General features: G+C 45.9%; 1 protein-coding gene across 1 annotated transcript in view; it reads left to right on the forward strand.

Moving 5' to 3' along the window:
- The window catches only part of CPB2 (carboxypeptidase B2), a 44,636-nt gene extending 36,974 nt beyond the window's left edge, over positions 1-7,662 (forward strand). Inside the window, exons 9-11 of the mRNA XM_060233037.1 lie at positions 3,849-4,051; positions 7,197-7,281; positions 7,388-7,662. Of these exons, the coding sequence (XP_060089020.1) occupies positions 3,849-4,051; positions 7,197-7,281; positions 7,388-7,572 (473 nt within the window). The 3' untranslated portion in view covers positions 7,573-7,662. The remainder of the gene's footprint in view (positions 1-3,848; positions 4,052-7,196; positions 7,282-7,387) is intronic.
- The last annotated feature ends 9,455 nt before the right edge of the window (positions 7,663-17,117 follow it).

Genomic DNA, 17,117 nt, shown 5'->3' on the forward strand with positions numbered 1-17,117 from the left:
CTCAGCAGTTTCTGTCACTCAACCACTTTCCCTCCCTGAGAGCTCTGAGCACTTTGCCCCCACCCTCAGGTCACCTGACGCAGGCCCTGTGCGTCTTCAGTTTCTGCTTAACCCCTAGCTTTCCGTCACACCATCGCTTTGACTATACAGACTTTGTTGGCAGGATGATGTCTCTACTTTTTATTATATTGCCCAGGTTCACCATAGCTGTCCTCCCAAGGAGCAAATGTCTTTTAATTTCATGGCTACAGTCACCATCTGCAGTGATCTTGGATCCCAGAAATGTGAAGTCTGTCACTACTTCCATGTCTTCCCCTTCTATTTGCCAAGGTGTGATGGGGCCGGATGCCATGATCTTAGTTTTTTTTTATGTTGAGTTTCAAGCCTACTTTTGTGCTCTCCTCTTTCACCCTCAACAAGAGGTTCTTTAGGTCACTTTCTGCCATTAGAGTAGTGTCATCTGCATATCTGAGGTTGTTGATGTTTTTTTCCTGGCAATCTTAATTCTGGCTTGTGCCTCATCCAGACCAGCATTTCGCATTATGTACTCTGCATATAAATTAAATAAGCAGGGTGACAATATACATCCTTGTCGAACTCCTTTTCCTATTCTAAACCAATCAGTTGTTCCATATCCCGTTCTGACAGTTGCTTCTTGACCCTTATACAGGTTTCTCAGGAGACATGTGAGGTGGTCTGGTACTCCCATCTCTTTAAGGACTTGCCATGGTTTGTTGTGATCCACACAATCAAAGGCTTTAGCATAGTCAATGAAGCAGAAATAGATGTTTTTCTGATACTCCCGTGCCTTCTCCATAATCCATCGAATGTTGGCAATTTCATCTCTAGTTCCTCTACCTCTCCGAAACCCAGCTGGAACTTCTGGTAGTTCCCGATCTACGTACCGCCAAAGCCTAGCTTGTAGGATCTTTAACATGACCTTGCTGGCATGTGAAATGAGTGAAATGGTGCTTCAGCTTCAGCATCTGACCTTCCAGTGAACAGTCTGGGTTGATTTCCCTTAAGACTGACGGATTGGATCTTCTTGCAGTCCAAGGGACTCTCAAGAGTCTTCTCCAGCTGCATTGGGATTGGAATATAAACTGATCTTTTCCAATCCTGTGGCCACTGTTGCATTTTCCAAATTTGTTCACATAATGTGTGCATCACTTTAACAGCATCATCTTTTAGGACTTTGAATAGCTCAACTGGGATACCGTCATCTTCGCTCACTTTGTTGTTAGTAATGCTTTCTAAAGCCCATTTGACTTCACACTCCAGGATGTCTGGCTCAAGGTCATCGATTTCACTGTCATGGTTGTCTGGGACATTGAGATCCTTCTTGTATAATTCTTCTGTGTATTCTTGCCACCTCTTCCTGATGTCTTCTGCTTCTGTTAGGTCCCTACTGTTTTTATCCTTTATCATGGCCATCTTTGCACAAAATGTTCCCTTGATTTCTCCAATTTTCTTGAAGAGAGCTCATGTCCTTCCCATTCTAATTTTCCTCTATTGCTTTGCATTGTTCCTTCAGGAAGGCCTCCTTATCTCTCCTTGCTGTTCTCTGAAAATCTGCATTCAGTTGGGTGAATCTTTCCTTTTCACCTTTGCCTTTCGCTTTCCTTCTTTCCTCAGCTATTTGTAAAACCTCATCAGACAACCACTTTGCTTTCTTGCATTTCTTTTTCTTTGGGATGGTGCTGATTGCTGCCTTCTGTACAATGTCATGAACCTCCGTCCATAGTTCTTCAGGCACTCTGTCTATCAACTCTAGTTCCTTAAACCTATTCTTCACTTCCACTGCATATTCATAAGGGATGTGATCAAGGTCAAACCTGAATGACTTCCCCAGTTTTCTTCAGTTTAAGCCTGAATTTTGCGATGAGTAGCTCATGATCTGAGCCGCAGACAGCTCCAGGTCTTGTTTTTGCTGACTGTAAGGAGCTTCTTCATCTTTGACTGCAGAGTATATAATCAATCTGATTTCTGTGTTGCACATCAGGTGATGTCCATGTGTAGAGTCACCTTTTAGGTATTTGGAAGAGGGTGTTCGCTATGACCAGCTTGTTCTCTTGACAAAACTATATTAGCCTTTGCCTGGCTTCATTTTGTTCTCCAAGGCCAAACTTGTCAGTTTGACTTCCTACTTTGGCATTTCAGTCCCCTATGATGAGGACATCTTTTTTCGGTGTTAATTCTAGAAGGTGTTGTAGATCTTCATAGAACTCGTCTGATACAGACGTGTAATGCTACTGTTTCTATCTATCAATAAAGCCAGCTTTCTGACCATGCTGGAAGCCTACTTTAATTAAGGATAGTCCCAGAGCAGACAATAATGGGGCCATATATCCGGGAATAGTCAACTATCTCCCAAATCAGATTTGGCTACCGAATGTGCTGTTTAGGGATATTTGGTCCCTTGAATTTTTTAGCCCTGAATACCCTCAAATATGAATTTTTCTGGTTTTTTGCACCCCTAGTGGAAATCATGATGGTGACTTAATAACAGTACAGGGAAGGGTGGAGAGATATAATGCACATTCAGTGAGCAAGAAAAAACACGGGTAATTATGGCAAAAAATGGATTACCCTGCACCATGTGGAATCTATGTTGCAAGTACAAATTGAGGAACAATTGCACCAGTCACAAGACAGCCACAGGAAAAACTCTGTTCTGGAATCTGCCCATGTGAATCCCATAATAGGCTTCCTTCCTCAGATTAATAGGGCACAGAAAACTGGGAGTTCGTGAGATCTTCTGCCGGAGTTTCAGAAACGGAGGTTGTGAAACTCCTGGAGGTTTAGGGATGGAGCCTGGGGAGAACAGGGACCTCAGTGGGGTACCATGCCCCAGAGTCCACCCTCTAAAGCAGGGTGGCCAAACTTGCTTAATATAAGAGCCACACAGAATAAATGTCAGATATTTGAGAGCTGCAAGACATGAACAAATATTGCAAACACATATCTTTATTAAGACTCATAATACTTTGCACAGGTACTGTATGTATGCACTCTACAACACAACCATGCTAGATGGAGACTTTTTTAAAATTAAAAAGCTGGGAATGACCCCCATAAGACAAGCATAGGGAAAGGTTAAGGAATTATTTTTTTTGGCACCAGTGGCAGAAAGAAATGTACATGTACCATATAAATCACTGACCACTATTCGTATAATTTTGCATCTCTCTTTGCCTTGACACCAAGGTTAGTAAATACAGCTCCCACATACAGCTATGCACAGCCCTCTTTAATTCCATCCCTCCTTCTAGAGCTCCCTCAGTTCTTGCACTCTCTTTCCGTACTCTAGGTCTCTGGGTGACCTCTGTGGTGAACAACTGGCAAGCCTGACTATTTTCCCTTCCTACCCCACTTCACACACAGCAGAAATAGTTGCGTATCTTTGGGTCAGTGCTCAGAGGTTGAATGAGGTCCCAATCCTAAGCAAACTTACTTGAGTGTAAGCCTGCATTAAGTTCCTCCTTGACCTCTGGGAACTGTGAAAGAGCTGCACGTGGCTCCCAGGCTGCAGTGTGGCCACCTCTACTCTAAAGCATCCATTTTCTCCAGGGGAACTGGTGTCCATAGTCTGGAGATGAGCTGTAATTCCAGGAGATCCAAAATTCCCACCCAGAAGCTGGCATCCCTAAGGGAAATCACAGAATTTGTTTCCTGTAGTACACAGGCAAATTTGATCTGAGTCTTAAACTACCAGAAGAAATAATTGTATACATTCACTGATTTAGAGCATTTCTAACGCACCCTTCTATAGTTCCAGACTCCAGATAGTTTGCCAGGGGATTAGAGGACCCCTTGAGTTTTATGTAAGCTATTTTGATTTTTTAAAGGTGAAGGTGCCTCTGAGGATCCCTGTGATGAGACCTACTGTGGACCTTACCCTGAGTCTGAACCAGAAGTGAAAGCTGTGGTCAACTTTCTAAGAAGGCATCAGAATCATATAAAGGCATATATAACAATGCATTCGTATTCACAGATGGTGCTGTTTCCATATTCCTATACCTTCAATAGAAGTAAAGATCATGATGAGCTGGTAAGAGTCTTGCTGTTTTAAGTATCACACAGCCCTAGAGCTTTGCCTTAAAATAGATTTTGGATTTGGAGCATACTTTAATTTCTGGAGGAGTGCAAGAATAAATTTCCTTTGTCCCAAATGAAAAGTATTTGGAGGTATCTACTCACAGACTGGATAGAATTTCCTTATTTTTTAATTGTAGATGCTTATTAAGGGAATTGAGATACTATGCTCACTGTGCTACCTAAGAATGTTGCAGGTCTGAGTGCATTGTGGTATATTTAGGGTTGAACAGCATGTGAACCACTTTGTTTCTTGAAAGCCTTTGAGGAAAATATTCTCTCTTGAATTGCTGCCTATAGAATATGTATGTTTAGCTTATTTGTTGACACCACCAGAAAAATCAAATCCAGATTCTTATGCCCAAATGTTTTCCATCAAAAGCAGCTTCCTATAGTCATGCAGAGGTAATTTTTGCATCAGTTTTTTACAAGAGGTATTTATGAGTTTTCTTCAAACCTGGTGTCACAGGAGAATACTGTTAGCTTTTATCTTTGTAATTTTTTAAACTAAAAGTCATAATTAGTTCTTATGCTTTATAGTTTAGTTTCCCCAAAACTATCTTTGAGTCATCAAATACATAAGGCAGACAGTGAAAGTGGGCTCACAAAAATGAACACAATTGGCTCAGTTCAGACAGAACTATAATTTAACTGTGGTTGACCAGGATTCAACTCACAAATGATCATTCACATGCTGGGTTGCCTGAACAAGTTCTGGATGTGTTGCGTTTGTTCTTTCCACCTCCTCTCCAATAGTGACCCAGTTGGTCTTCTGACCTGCACTGTGCCAAGGATAGCACTGGGGACTAAGCCAGGACTTTTGTATGTCATGCAAAACCAAAGCTAAACCAACTTCAGCCTTGGTTTTAGACTTCTGCTTGATCTGCTCTAACTAGCCATAATTAGTGTGGCTATATTCAGTTAAGTTAATTTCACTTATCATGAAGCTTGGAGTGATCCCGGGCATGGAGCAGGTGCATCTGGGGGTGGGGGGGGGAGATATTTGTGAATTTTCTGCATTATTGCAGAGGGTTGGACTAGATGACCCTGGAGCTCCCTTCCAACTCTGATTCTAAACCATGATTTCATGTGATATCTGAATTGAGTAACTTTTGAGAAGAACATGTGGTATAATTTCTTTAAATTCTATGCTATGGGCTGGTTTACTGGCAGTTTGCTTATTTAAACAACTTTGCAGCAATGATTACCTTAAGCACTTTTGCAGCACTGGCCATCTATGTGTGGACTGAAAACATAGTATTGATGCTCCCCAGGGCTACCATCAGCGTATCTAATGCTCAATATGTCCAAATCTGTGGATACTTAAATTCAGAGACTGATGTCATGAATAGATAAGAAAGATCTTTCTAGAACCTGAAAGGAACCAGGTTCACAAAAAGAAAAATGAAATCTAAAAATAATACATTGAGGTGGGGGGACTGTTAACCTCCCCAAATAGAAAGGGCATGTAGTTATAGGAAACAAATCACTTGCCATTTCTAGGCAACCACAACAGTATCACCAGCCTCCAAGCCCTGGTTTCTGACAGGAAAAGAGTGCTAGGAGGGGGCAGGGCCATTTCCAGGGCTGTAGAAGGCCAAAACAGAGGGAGGACTCATTTGGGCCAAGCCTATGCAACTTGCTACCACATGACTTGCATGACTCACCCAGTCCTGGCTCATTCTGACTGTTCAACAGCAGCCATTCCACAAAACCCAGTAGGGTGTGGTGGGCAGAGTTTTAGATTAGGGCCTGAGAGACTCAAGTTCAAATCTCCACTCTTCAATGGAAGCTCACTTGGTGACCTTGGGCCAGCCGCATATTCTCAGTGTAACTTACCTCACAGCATGGTTGTGAGGGTAAAATGGAGGAGAGAAGAATGATGTAATCCACTTTGGGTTCCCATTGTGGAGAAAGACAGGGTATCGATGAAGTAAATAAACAATAAATATAACTGAATTTAGGGGGGCAAGATGAAAGGTAGGTTGGTACATGGGAAGCAGAGAAAGTTGAGGATGTGGAGGCTGCCAGAAAGAGGAAAAGAGGAAATAGTATGAGCAGGGGATATAGAAAAAGTGCAAGTCACTGCACATTTTCCACCACACAACTAGGCTGGGCCCAGCCCAGTACCCAGAACTGTGCAGAATTTTCCCAGGGGGAGGCTGTTGGAGGAGGGAGGGGAGGAAAGCTGAAGATAGGGCAGATAAATGTAGACTGACTGGCAGGTGGAAAAGGAGAAGAGGACACAGGAAAAGGAGACCGGGGGTGTTTCAGGGAAGGGAAAGAGGAAATAGTGGGAGAGGGAGAAATTAGATGGCCCCACAAGTCCTTGCATGTCCTCCATTTGTCCCTTTAAATGTAATGTTTTAAAACAGGTTCCATTTCTCAGTAGTTCCTATTTACTTTGCAAAGCCCATGGCATTCCTGAGTAGATCCTCTTGTTCTGTGGGTGGAATATTTTAGCTTTCAGCTTTTCTCCCTGCAGATCATAATCATGCAATTGCAAAACTATGATAATGAAAAATAAAAGAACATTAGTGCCAATCACTTTGCTTTTTCCATCAAGAGAAAAGCCATAATTAGAACCTGTCCCCTCACTCACTGAAACTAATTAAGGATCAATTCAAGAATGCTGTGGCTAACCTGCGGTAGCAGGAAGCAAACAAAGAGAAGCACACATAGTCACAATTTGAAAGAAAATAATAAATTATATTTAAAAAGTCTATTGCAGGGAGAAGCAAATACATAGTAGGTCATTGCTCATGAGAGTTACTTTTATACGGGGAATATAGCATTTTCTTAACTGCAGTGCACAATCCCAGACTCAGTTCTGCTGGCTGCTAATTACAGAAAGCCATCCGTCAATGTCTAAAAACAAAAACCTCCAAATGGAACCAGCCCAGGTCTTCAGTCCTTACTTTTTAACTTCTTTCCCCTACTGTAATGTTTTTAAACCAATCAAAATACTGATTCATCCTTTTTTCTTTTTTTGTTACATCTGAATGCAGATTATTTTAGTGTAGTCACATCTGTTAAATTGTACTCCTGATTGCTGTTGTTGCTGTGGAGATAATAAAATGCTAGTGAAATTTTCTTTTCAGCTATTGGTGGCAAATAAAATAGCCCATGCTATCGAAGTCAACCACTGGAACCGCTATCGAGCTGGCCCTTCAGCGGAAACAATTTGTAAGTAACTGCATAGTGAATGTAAGACGCATTTATGAATAGGCCATGGACAAGGGCTTAAATATATGGGTTTGGCTAATTATTGTTTCTGATTTCCCCCACATAGATTTAGCCCCAGGAGGGTCAGATGACTGGGCTTATGACCTTGGGATTAAGTACTCTTTCACTTTTGAACTTCAGGACAAAGGAAGATATGGATTCATGCTTCCTCAGAAATTTATTAAACCAACATGTTCTGAAGCACTCACAGGGATCAAAATAATCGCTTCCCATATCTTAAATAACCAGTGAGCCCCCGTGTTCCATTTCACAGGCAGCAGCCGGAGAGCCTGGTTGAAGTTGTTTGGTACTTTAATGTCAATAAAAGCAAAATTAATTTTTGTCCCTGTCTGTCTTTTATAACAAGGCTAATTAGCAGGGCTGGTACTTTGTAATTCAGATAAATTGTCAAGGCAGCTTTATCATCAATACTGAAATGCAGAACATCAGATTTCTCCAACCCTTAAAAAGATTTATTCTCTTAGAGCCCCGTGGCACAGAGTGGTAAAGCTGCAGTACTGCAGTCCTAAGCTCTGCTCATGACCCGAGTTCAATCCCCGGTGGAAGCTGGGTTTTCAGGTAGCCAGCTCAAGGTTGACTCAGCCTTCCATCCTTCCGAGGTCGGTAAAATGAGTACCCAGCTTGCTGGGGGAAAGTGTAGATGACTGGGGAAGGCAATGGCAAACCACCCTGTAAAAAGTCTGCCGTGAAAACGTTGTGAAAGCAACGTCATTCCAGAGTCAGAAATGACTGGTGCTTGCACAGGGGACCTTTCCTTCCTTTCCTTTTCTATAAAGCTCAAGACAGCATCCAGACTCCTAAAAAGACTCATTAAGACAATAACATCATGCCAATATCATAAAAAGCAATACGCTATAGTATGCAAGTCTGTACTGAACAAGGCAGTGAATGAGAGGCATCCAGCAGAGAGCTAGTATCAGTTTCTAGAAGCCATAACTCCAGACCAGCAAAAATCCCTGTAAAAAAGCATGACCATGCAGTCACTGAATGACATCAACAGAAGTGCCTTACGCACTTCTACTGGTAGACAGTTCCACAGGGAGAGGTAATTCTGCAGGTCTGAGGGCACCCGAAAATGTTTCCAAGAAAAGTAAAAGCACCCTGGATTGATCCCTGAAGCATAAAAGCAATCAATGTAGAAGTTTGGAAACCAGAGTTTTTTACAGCAACTCACACAAATGATTGGTAGCCATATTTTGCACTGATGGGAAGTACTGAATAATCTAGTATTAATCATTCATTAACATTTGTATATTTGTAAAATGAAATGTATGAAGCAGAAGACTTTTTACCATTTTTTAAATAGCCAGCAGCATTAAATGTGTTAAACAATACTATCAATAAAGAGGTGTTTTTTTAAAGAAACTACTGAATAGAGATGCGCAAAAAAAATCCCAGCATTTTTTGGGGTTGGGTACATTGAACCAGAAAAAACAGCAGTATTTCCTGATATTCCTGAATTGCAATACCGATATGGTATTTGGGTTCAAGAAACATTTGTGATTCCTGAATTATTTCAGATCCAGTGGACCTGAGAAGAAGAAAAATGAGAGGATCAGCTGAGGCAGTGGGAGCTGAGAGCTCCCCACCACTCCGGCTGATCCTCGGCTGCCTCCTCTTTGCAGCTTGGTGAAAGAGCCCCAGCTGAGGCTTCTCCTTGCAGGTTCTTCTGGGCAGCCCACTTTAGACCAGCATACCCAACAGAACCCACCCAGGAGCTGACCCTGTGGGGAGAGTTCTCCCTGCAGTTGGGCAACCTGGCTTAAAACCGACTGCTCAACAGAGCCCCCCACCCCAATCCTCCATCATTTCCAATGAAGGGGGAGAAGGCATTTAAAGGCTTGGGGGATTTTCTGAGGTGGCCATGTTTGAACAGCTGAATCAGTGGGCCACTCAGTAATCAGTTAAGAAGATACCTGATAAATACTGATAAAGTATTGATCGGGAGGGGGGGGGGTTGGCTCAGTTTATACTGATCACACACCCTACTACTGAATTGTCCATTCTGAGATCTTGGGAAAGGTAACTCTCACCAATTGCTCAGGGACGCAGAACTCAACTTCCAGTCTCCCAGATGGGTGTCTCCCTGGCCCAGTATGCTTCCTGCCTTGTAAGGGAGTGCAACTTTGGAGCAAAGCTCATTTTACTTGCTTATCTCTTGCCTTTCTCTTATAGCAGGGGTGGCCAACAATAGCTCTCCAGATGTTTTTTGCCTACAACTCCCATCAGCCCCAGCCAGCATGGCCAATGGCTGGGGCTGATGGGAGTTGTAGGCAAAAAACATCTGGAGAGCTACCTGTCAAGTCTGCAGATTCAATAACGAGTCGATGTAGATACAAAGAACTAGTTTATTGATGCTGGTTACTTGCGGCCTTGGCCAGAGCTTGAAAAGACTAAAGACCGTATAATAGATACATTACATATAAGGAACACTTCAAAGGCATTCCTACGGGCCAGGGAATCTAACAAAGGAAACATTCAAACATAGATGTTACTAATACATTGTCATGATGATTAGAGGCCCATGGCCTTGGTACTCCCAGGCTTCCTGTATCTCCCGAGCCTGAGCTGAGAAGGTTCAGATAAGACTTTTCACACATCACCATTTCAAAGCAGGGACATTCTCTACGGAAGGGAGGGGGGAACAGGGGAGAGTTAGCTAGCAGCATTTGGTTACACTTTGGTTCTACCCAGCATGCTCTTTGAGTGAGCCAGAGTTAAAGCCAGACTTGACATACTGCCCCCTAAGCCGCCTCTACCGCCCTGGTGGAACATTTCTGATGGAACTTCTTGATTAAATCGGGGGCCAATATATCTTTTTCTGCCACCCATTCATTTTCGCTGGAAGGGAAGTGTTTCCATTTTATCAGATAATACAAGACCCCCCTTTTGACTCTAGAGTCCAGGATTTCTTGGACCTCGTGGTGGTTCTGGTTCCCAATCAAGATGGGCTGGGGGGCTGGTGCTCAAGGGTGCCAGACCGAAGCCCCGGGGTCTCGACGGAGTAAGCTGCAATGAAATACAATATGCACTTTACTAAACATTTTTGGCAGCTCTAGCTCCACCGTTACTTGATTTATCACCCTTGAGATTCTGAACGGCCCCAAGAACTTGTATGCTAGTTTCTTCGAGGGTTGGCTAAGCGGCAGGTTCTTAGTGGATACAAATACTGAGTCCCCTACTTTGAAGTCCCAGGCTGGAACATGTGACTTGTCATATTGTTTTTTGTAAGTTTTTTTTAGCCGCTTCTAAGTTTTCTTGGATTGCTTTCCAACTCTTGCTTGGCCCTCGCCACCACTGTTCAAATGGGGTCAATTCCAGGGAGGGGTCCCCCCCCCGGGCAGGAGTGACATGGGTTTTCCCTCGTATCCGTGGACGGTGGAGAAAGGGGATGCCTTGGTGGAACTGTGCAGGCTGTTATTGTACCCATATTCAGCAAAGGGGAGTAGAGCCACCCAGTCGGACTGCCGGTGGTTAGTGAAACAGCGTAAATATTGCCCTAGAAGTCCGTTTACACGTTCCGTCTGTCCATCCGTCGGGGGGTGATAGGTGGAACTCAACCCTTGCTCCATCCCTGCTAGTTCGCAAAACTCCCGCCAGAAGTTGGCAACAAACTGTGGGCCGCGGTCGCTAATGACCTTGTCGGGAAATGAGTGAAGCCAGACCACGTGGTTGAAAAAGAGTAGGGCCAGCTTCTTTGCGATGGGCAGTTGGGCGAGGGGGATGAAGTGAGCTTGTTTGGAAAACGTGTCTACTACCACCAATATCACCCTTTTCCCATGAGAGGGCGGTAGCTCCACAATAAAATCCATTGACACCACTGACCAGGGGTGATTGGCCGTCTCTAGGGGTTTCAATAGCCCCGGAGCTTTACCGTCCCTTCTTTTGGCCATAATACAGATGGGGCAGGAGGCTACGAATTCTGATACGTCCTTTTTGAGGGATGGCCACCCAAACTGTCTGCTGATTAAGTGGAGCGTCTTCACGTAGCCGAAGTGCCCTGCCAGTTTGTTAGAGTGGCAAAACTGCAGCACCTCCGCTCTCAAACTCTTTGGGATGTAGAGCTTTTCCCCTCTATACCACAATCCGTCCTCCCTTTTCTGAATGTCTCTGGGGCGGTCGTCCCCCTCCTTCTCAGTTTCCATGGCCAGTTTCCCAGTGCCTAATTCGCCCAGGTCCCTCCTTTTCTGCGACCGTGTAGTTACCATGGCCGCTACCTGTGAGGGCGGAACTAAGGAGTCTACCACTTCCTCCCACTGGCTCTCGTGTTGCGGGAGTGGGATAGAGCGTCCGCTAAGAAGTTTTTCGCCCCTGGAATGTGTCTCAAGGTAAAGTCGAATTTGGAGAAAAATCCCGCCCACCTGATTTGCTTTTCTCTCAGCTTCCTCTTGCCCGTAAGGGCTCTGAGGTTTTTGTGGTCCATCCAGATTTCAAACGGCACCTTCGCTCCCTCCAGCCAGGACCGCCATGTTTTCAAAGCAAAAGTTACAGCGAAAGCTTCCTTGTCCAACACTGACCAATTCCTTTGCTCGCCTGAGAATTTTCTAGAGATATAGGTGCAAGGTTTAGTCGCCCTTCCCCGTCCCTTTGCATGAGTATGTCTCCGACAGCCACATCGGAAGCGTCGCATTGCACAATGAAGGGGTGTTGCTCATTGGGGTGGCTCAGGACTGGCTCACTTGCGAACAGGTGTTTTAGTTTGTCGAAGGTCGTTTGGCACTTCGGGCTCCAATTCAGGCGGGCTCCCGGGCGCTTCACCTCTGGCCCCTTCCCCTTGGTTTTTAGCAACTCGGTTAGGGGGAGGGCGATCTGGACAAACCCCTCTATGAAGATCCTATAGAAATTTGCAAACCTGAGGAAGGATTGGAGCTGTCTACATGTCCTCGGAGGAGCCCACTCTAGCACCGGCTGCACTTTGGCCGGGTCCATTGCCAGCCCCTCCACCGACACCCTGAACCCCAAGTAATCTAGTTCTGTCTTATGGAATTCACATTTAGACAATTTGGCATACAGTTGGTGGCTCGTCAGTGTGCTTAGCACCTCTCTCACTAATTTCACGTGAGATTGCTCGTCTTGCGAATAAATAATGATGTCATCCAGGTACACCACCACCCCCTTAAACAGGAACTTTCTGAGTACATCATTTATAAAGTACATCATTTATAAAGTTCATGAACACCCCCGGGGCCCCCTGTAGTCCGAAGGGCATGACCAGGTATTCAAATTGTCCCTTAGGCGTGTTAAACGCGGTCTTCCACTCATCCCCCTCCTTGATGCGGACTCGGACGTACGCGTCTCTCAAGTCCAGTTTGGTAAAAATCTTGCCCTCAGACACTGGGCTCAACAAGTCCCAAATTAGGGAAATGGGGTAGGCATTGCTTGTTGAAATCGCATTAATCCAGCAAAAGTCTGTGCAAAGCCTAAGCGAGCCATCCTTCTTTTTCCTAAACAATACCAGGGCCGCATGGGGGGCGGTCGCCGGTCGGATGAATCCTCTCTCCAAATTCAGGTCTAGGAATTTGTGGAGCTCCTTCTTCTCCGCCCAGCTCTGGGTAGAGTTTCCCTTGGGATTAGCTCTATGGCACAGTCGGTGTTCCGGTGGGGGGGGGTAGCTGGTTCGCTCCCTGCTCACTAAACACCCCCATCAGATCCCGATAGGCTCTCAGGACAGTGTGGGTCTCCTCCACCGACATGCAGGCCCTCTCTTTGGCCACGGGAGCCCTCGGCCCCCAGGTCAGGTCCCAAAGGTGCTTCTGGCATAGGGGGTCTATGAATCGGATTTTCTGTGCTCCCCACCTTATACGGGGTTCGTGCTCTTCTAGCCAGCCCACCCCCAGTACTACGGGGTAGGAGCAAGAGGGGGCGATGACGAAGGACTCCAAGTCCCAGTGTTCCTCAATCCCCATGGGTAGGACCTGAGTTTCTAATTTGCATGGCTCCCCCCGCATCACCGACCCATCCATCTGCTCGAACTGCATTGGGCAGGGCAGCAGAGAGCTTTCGAGTCCCAAGGCTTCTACTAAGTTGGGGGTGATCAGCTCCCGGTTGCACCCTGAGTTTATTAGGGCCCGAACTTGCATGAACCTTTTCAATTTAGTGTTCAGTAGTTTCACCACCACAAAGTACATCCGTCCCGTAACGCTCACCCTCAGTGGTGCCGGCTCCTCCTTGACCTGCTGGTTGGCACCCTTCAGAGCAGGTCGTTCTCGTTTCCCGCCGGCTCGGACACCCAAGCCAGGTCGCTCAGCTCCGTCTTCAACAGCACGTCTTCCTCCGGTTCCTCCATCATGGCGAGGCTGCTCTTCACCACTTCCTTAGGGTGGCTGGGCAGCTTCTTAGGCATCGGGGTGCTCACCTTCATTTCCCCAGTGGGGGCCTTGGGAGGTGCTGGGCAGTGGGAAGTGAGGTGGTTCGGGTCCCCGCATCGGAAACACTTGCGGGGTCCCACCGGCACTCCCCCTCCCGTAACCTTCTTGGGCTCAGCCTTGGTGCCTTTCTGCCCCTTCCCGGACTGGTGCTGGCGTTGCATCGCCACCCACTTCATGTTGGTTTTGACCTCCCCGGCCAGTTGTATCCACCCTACCAGGGTGGTGGGTCTGGCCTGGGTAAGGGCCCAATCCAGGATGCCCGCGTTCAGCCCTCAGGTGAAGTGTTCGATCTTCATCAGCTCACTCCATCCCTGTACCTTGGCTGCATTGGTCCGGAACTCCGCCGCGTACTCCCGAATGGACCGGGAGCCCTGTTGCATGTCCCTCAGGGCGGCCAGAGCCCGGGTCTCCTGGACGGGGTCCTCATATTGGGCCAGTAGAGCCTGGAGGAAAGTCTGCACATAGTCCAGCTCCGGGCTCATGGCCTCGTACAGGCTTACGTACCACCTCTTCGCAGCCTCTTTCAACTTCGAGCCCAGGTAGTTGACTCTGCTGAACTCATCCGGGAAGGTGTTCCCCCAGTAGTACATGTAGCTGTTAGCCTGAATGGCGAAGTACTCCACCTCCTCCGGGCCCCCGTTGAAGGTGATTCAACTCCATGCCCCTACCCCCATCTCTTGGGGCAGGGGCCACTGGAGCACCCGGCCGGGGTGCTTGCTCCACCGCTAGTGGCCGTGCCTGTGGAGGTTGGGGGGCCCTCCGTGGCACGGTTAGGCCCATGGCACGGGAGATTTGGGCGTTCATAGCCTGCATCTTGTCTTTCAGGCCCTTGATCGCCCCATCCACTTCCTTTCAGATCATGGCCCGGAACATGTGGGCATCTTCCTCAGGCATGTCTTTCGACAGCGGCTCCTCTCCCTCTTTTTCTTCACCCTCGGGATTCTCTCCCTGACCTTGGGTCTCGAGGGCAGCCTCTGCTTCGCCCGACTCCAGGGAACCCAGGTTGCTGGGTTCCGCCTCAGCCAAACGCACCCTTCTCATATGGCGGGTCAGGATCGCATCCCTCCAAGCAGGCGCCTCGTCCATGGTGGTGGTTGAGGTCCACGGCCGATACTGCTGGGGGGTGATCACGAGCTGAAAAGTCGGAGGGGAAACCGCGGCTCGCCTGGCGTTTATTACGTGCCAAGGTGCCGCCAGCTCTTCCTCCAGGTAGGAAAGTTCTCCGTCTCCTGGAATCTCTTCAGCCATCAGGTTACAAAGATGCCAGGATGGATGAGTTCCAAAGGGAGTCTTTTCAAAATGTCAAGTCTGCAGATTCAATAACGAGTCGATGTAGATACAAAGAACTAGTTTATTGATGCTGGTTACTTGCGGCCTTGGCCAGAGCTTGAAAAGACTGAAGACCGTATAATAGATACATTACATATAAGGAACACTTCAAAAGGATTCCTACGGGCCGGGGAATCTAGCAAAGAGAACATTCACACATAGGTATAACTAATACATTCTCATGTTGATTAGAGGCCCACAGCCTTGGTACTCCCAGGCTTCCTGTCTCCCCCGAGCCTGAGCTGAGAAGGTTCAGATAAGACTTTTCACACATCACCATTTCAAAGCAGGGACATTCTCTACGGAAGGGAGGGGGGAACAGGGGAGAGTTAGCTAGCAGCATTTGGTTACACTTTGGTTCTACCCAGCATGCTCTTTGAGTGAGCCAGAGTTAAAGCCAGACTTGACACTACCGTTGGCCATCCCTGTCCTATAGTAGTTTCATATCTGAGGGAGTTTCCTAACCTCTCCAGCCAGTCCCTCTTTCACGCCTCCTCTTTGCTCTTCATTTCTCTTCACAATTTTTTCTCTTCTCCCCCCTCCCCCTCCTTCTTTGGAAGAAAGTGGAAAAAAATGGTTCAGCAGCAAGTCTCAGATGCTCTAGAAGCCTGTAAAACAGACAAACTGACCTCTGAAAAATGGCAGAGATGCTCTCCTCCTTCTGTCTCTTGAGCCAAGAGCTCCACCACTGAGTCAAACGCAGAGCAGCCTAGGAAAACTGCAGAATCCCAAACAAAAGTGCTTAAAAGGAGCCACAAAAAAGCATGAAAATGGCTCCTCAGGCACAAATGGCACTTTCAGTTGCCAGTTCAGCCCTTGGAGGTGATGATGGCACTTCAGGCTTTGTTGGACACCACCCGACTCTTTCAGCTCTCAGTTTGGCCCCTAGAGAGCTACAATGCTATGCCAGGATCCTCTTTGGACAGACCCTCTGCTGAACCAGAGGGACTCCTTGACCATCAGAGCAGATCTTCAAGGGGTAAGGTGCTTTTTTCTTCCCCTTCTGAGGTTGTGGGTGGGTAGAATCTTTGCTGAGATTATGGAATCTTTTAAAGAGAGTAAGAAACCTAAAAGGTTAATATGCAATTAAAGGGCCGAACATTAAAAACAAAGTGTAAAAAAATCATAAATCAACATACATGTATTTATTGTTGAAAGCTAAAACCATTTAAGGGCCCATCATAAGCCTCTCTCCTATGTAAAATCATAAAACCTCAATGGGAACCCACTCAACTTAACCTGATGCATTTCAACCTAGATTGGTCTTCTTCAGAGGTCTTAATACAGAACAGAATAAAACAATGGAACAATGCTGGACCACAAGGAAATTTCTGTAATATAAAAGAGAAAAATTATAAATTTGTAAAAATATTTAGAATTAATTACTTATAGTGAAGTGACAAAGGCTTAGAGATATTCTTGAGGCCTCTTGTTCTATAGCCTTATGTCTTAATCAAGAGCATACCTATAGCATTTAATGATATCTCTTTAACAGAAGCACTCCCTCAGCACAGGTGTAAGCTGTAAAGCCTTAAGTATTTATAATCTTGTTGATTTGTGTCTTGTCACAGTGTTGCTGATAAGTAGTTTGCTTCAGATAAACTAAGTGTTTACCACCTGGATCTTGTCTGGGTATTTTTGCAACCCCTGCTGGACATTACATGGTGTCAGAAGAATATGGACTTTTTTTTACCTCCACCTCCATTAGTGTTACAAGGTAATTTGGATGAGAATTGGAAGTGTTGGGAGCAAGTCTTCAAATGGCAAGTAGCTATCCTGTTGCATTGTGCAGGAGAGGAAGCCTTGTCAGTTTATAATACATTTGTTTTTTGCTGATGAAGAGCCAAAAGATACTGAAGAGGTTCTTCAACAGTTAAAAAATAATGCACTCCTAGGAAGAATGTGATATCTGAATGTTACTCTTTTTGGAATCACATTTGGAGGCATGAAGATACTATTGAATAGTTTGTGACTGAACTCAGAGCTTGCTGTTGTGAATTTGTTTTTAGTGCAGCAGAGAGACTAACGAAAAGACTCTTGAAGGAATCTGATCTTACTCTTGAGAAAGCGGTGGAGATA

This window comes from Heteronotia binoei, chromosome 1 (genome assembly GCF_032191835.1).
Source record: "Heteronotia binoei isolate CCM8104 ecotype False Entrance Well chromosome 1, APGP_CSIRO_Hbin_v1, whole genome shotgun sequence".
Lineage (NCBI taxonomy): Eukaryota > Metazoa > Chordata > Lepidosauria > Squamata > Gekkonidae > Heteronotia > Heteronotia binoei.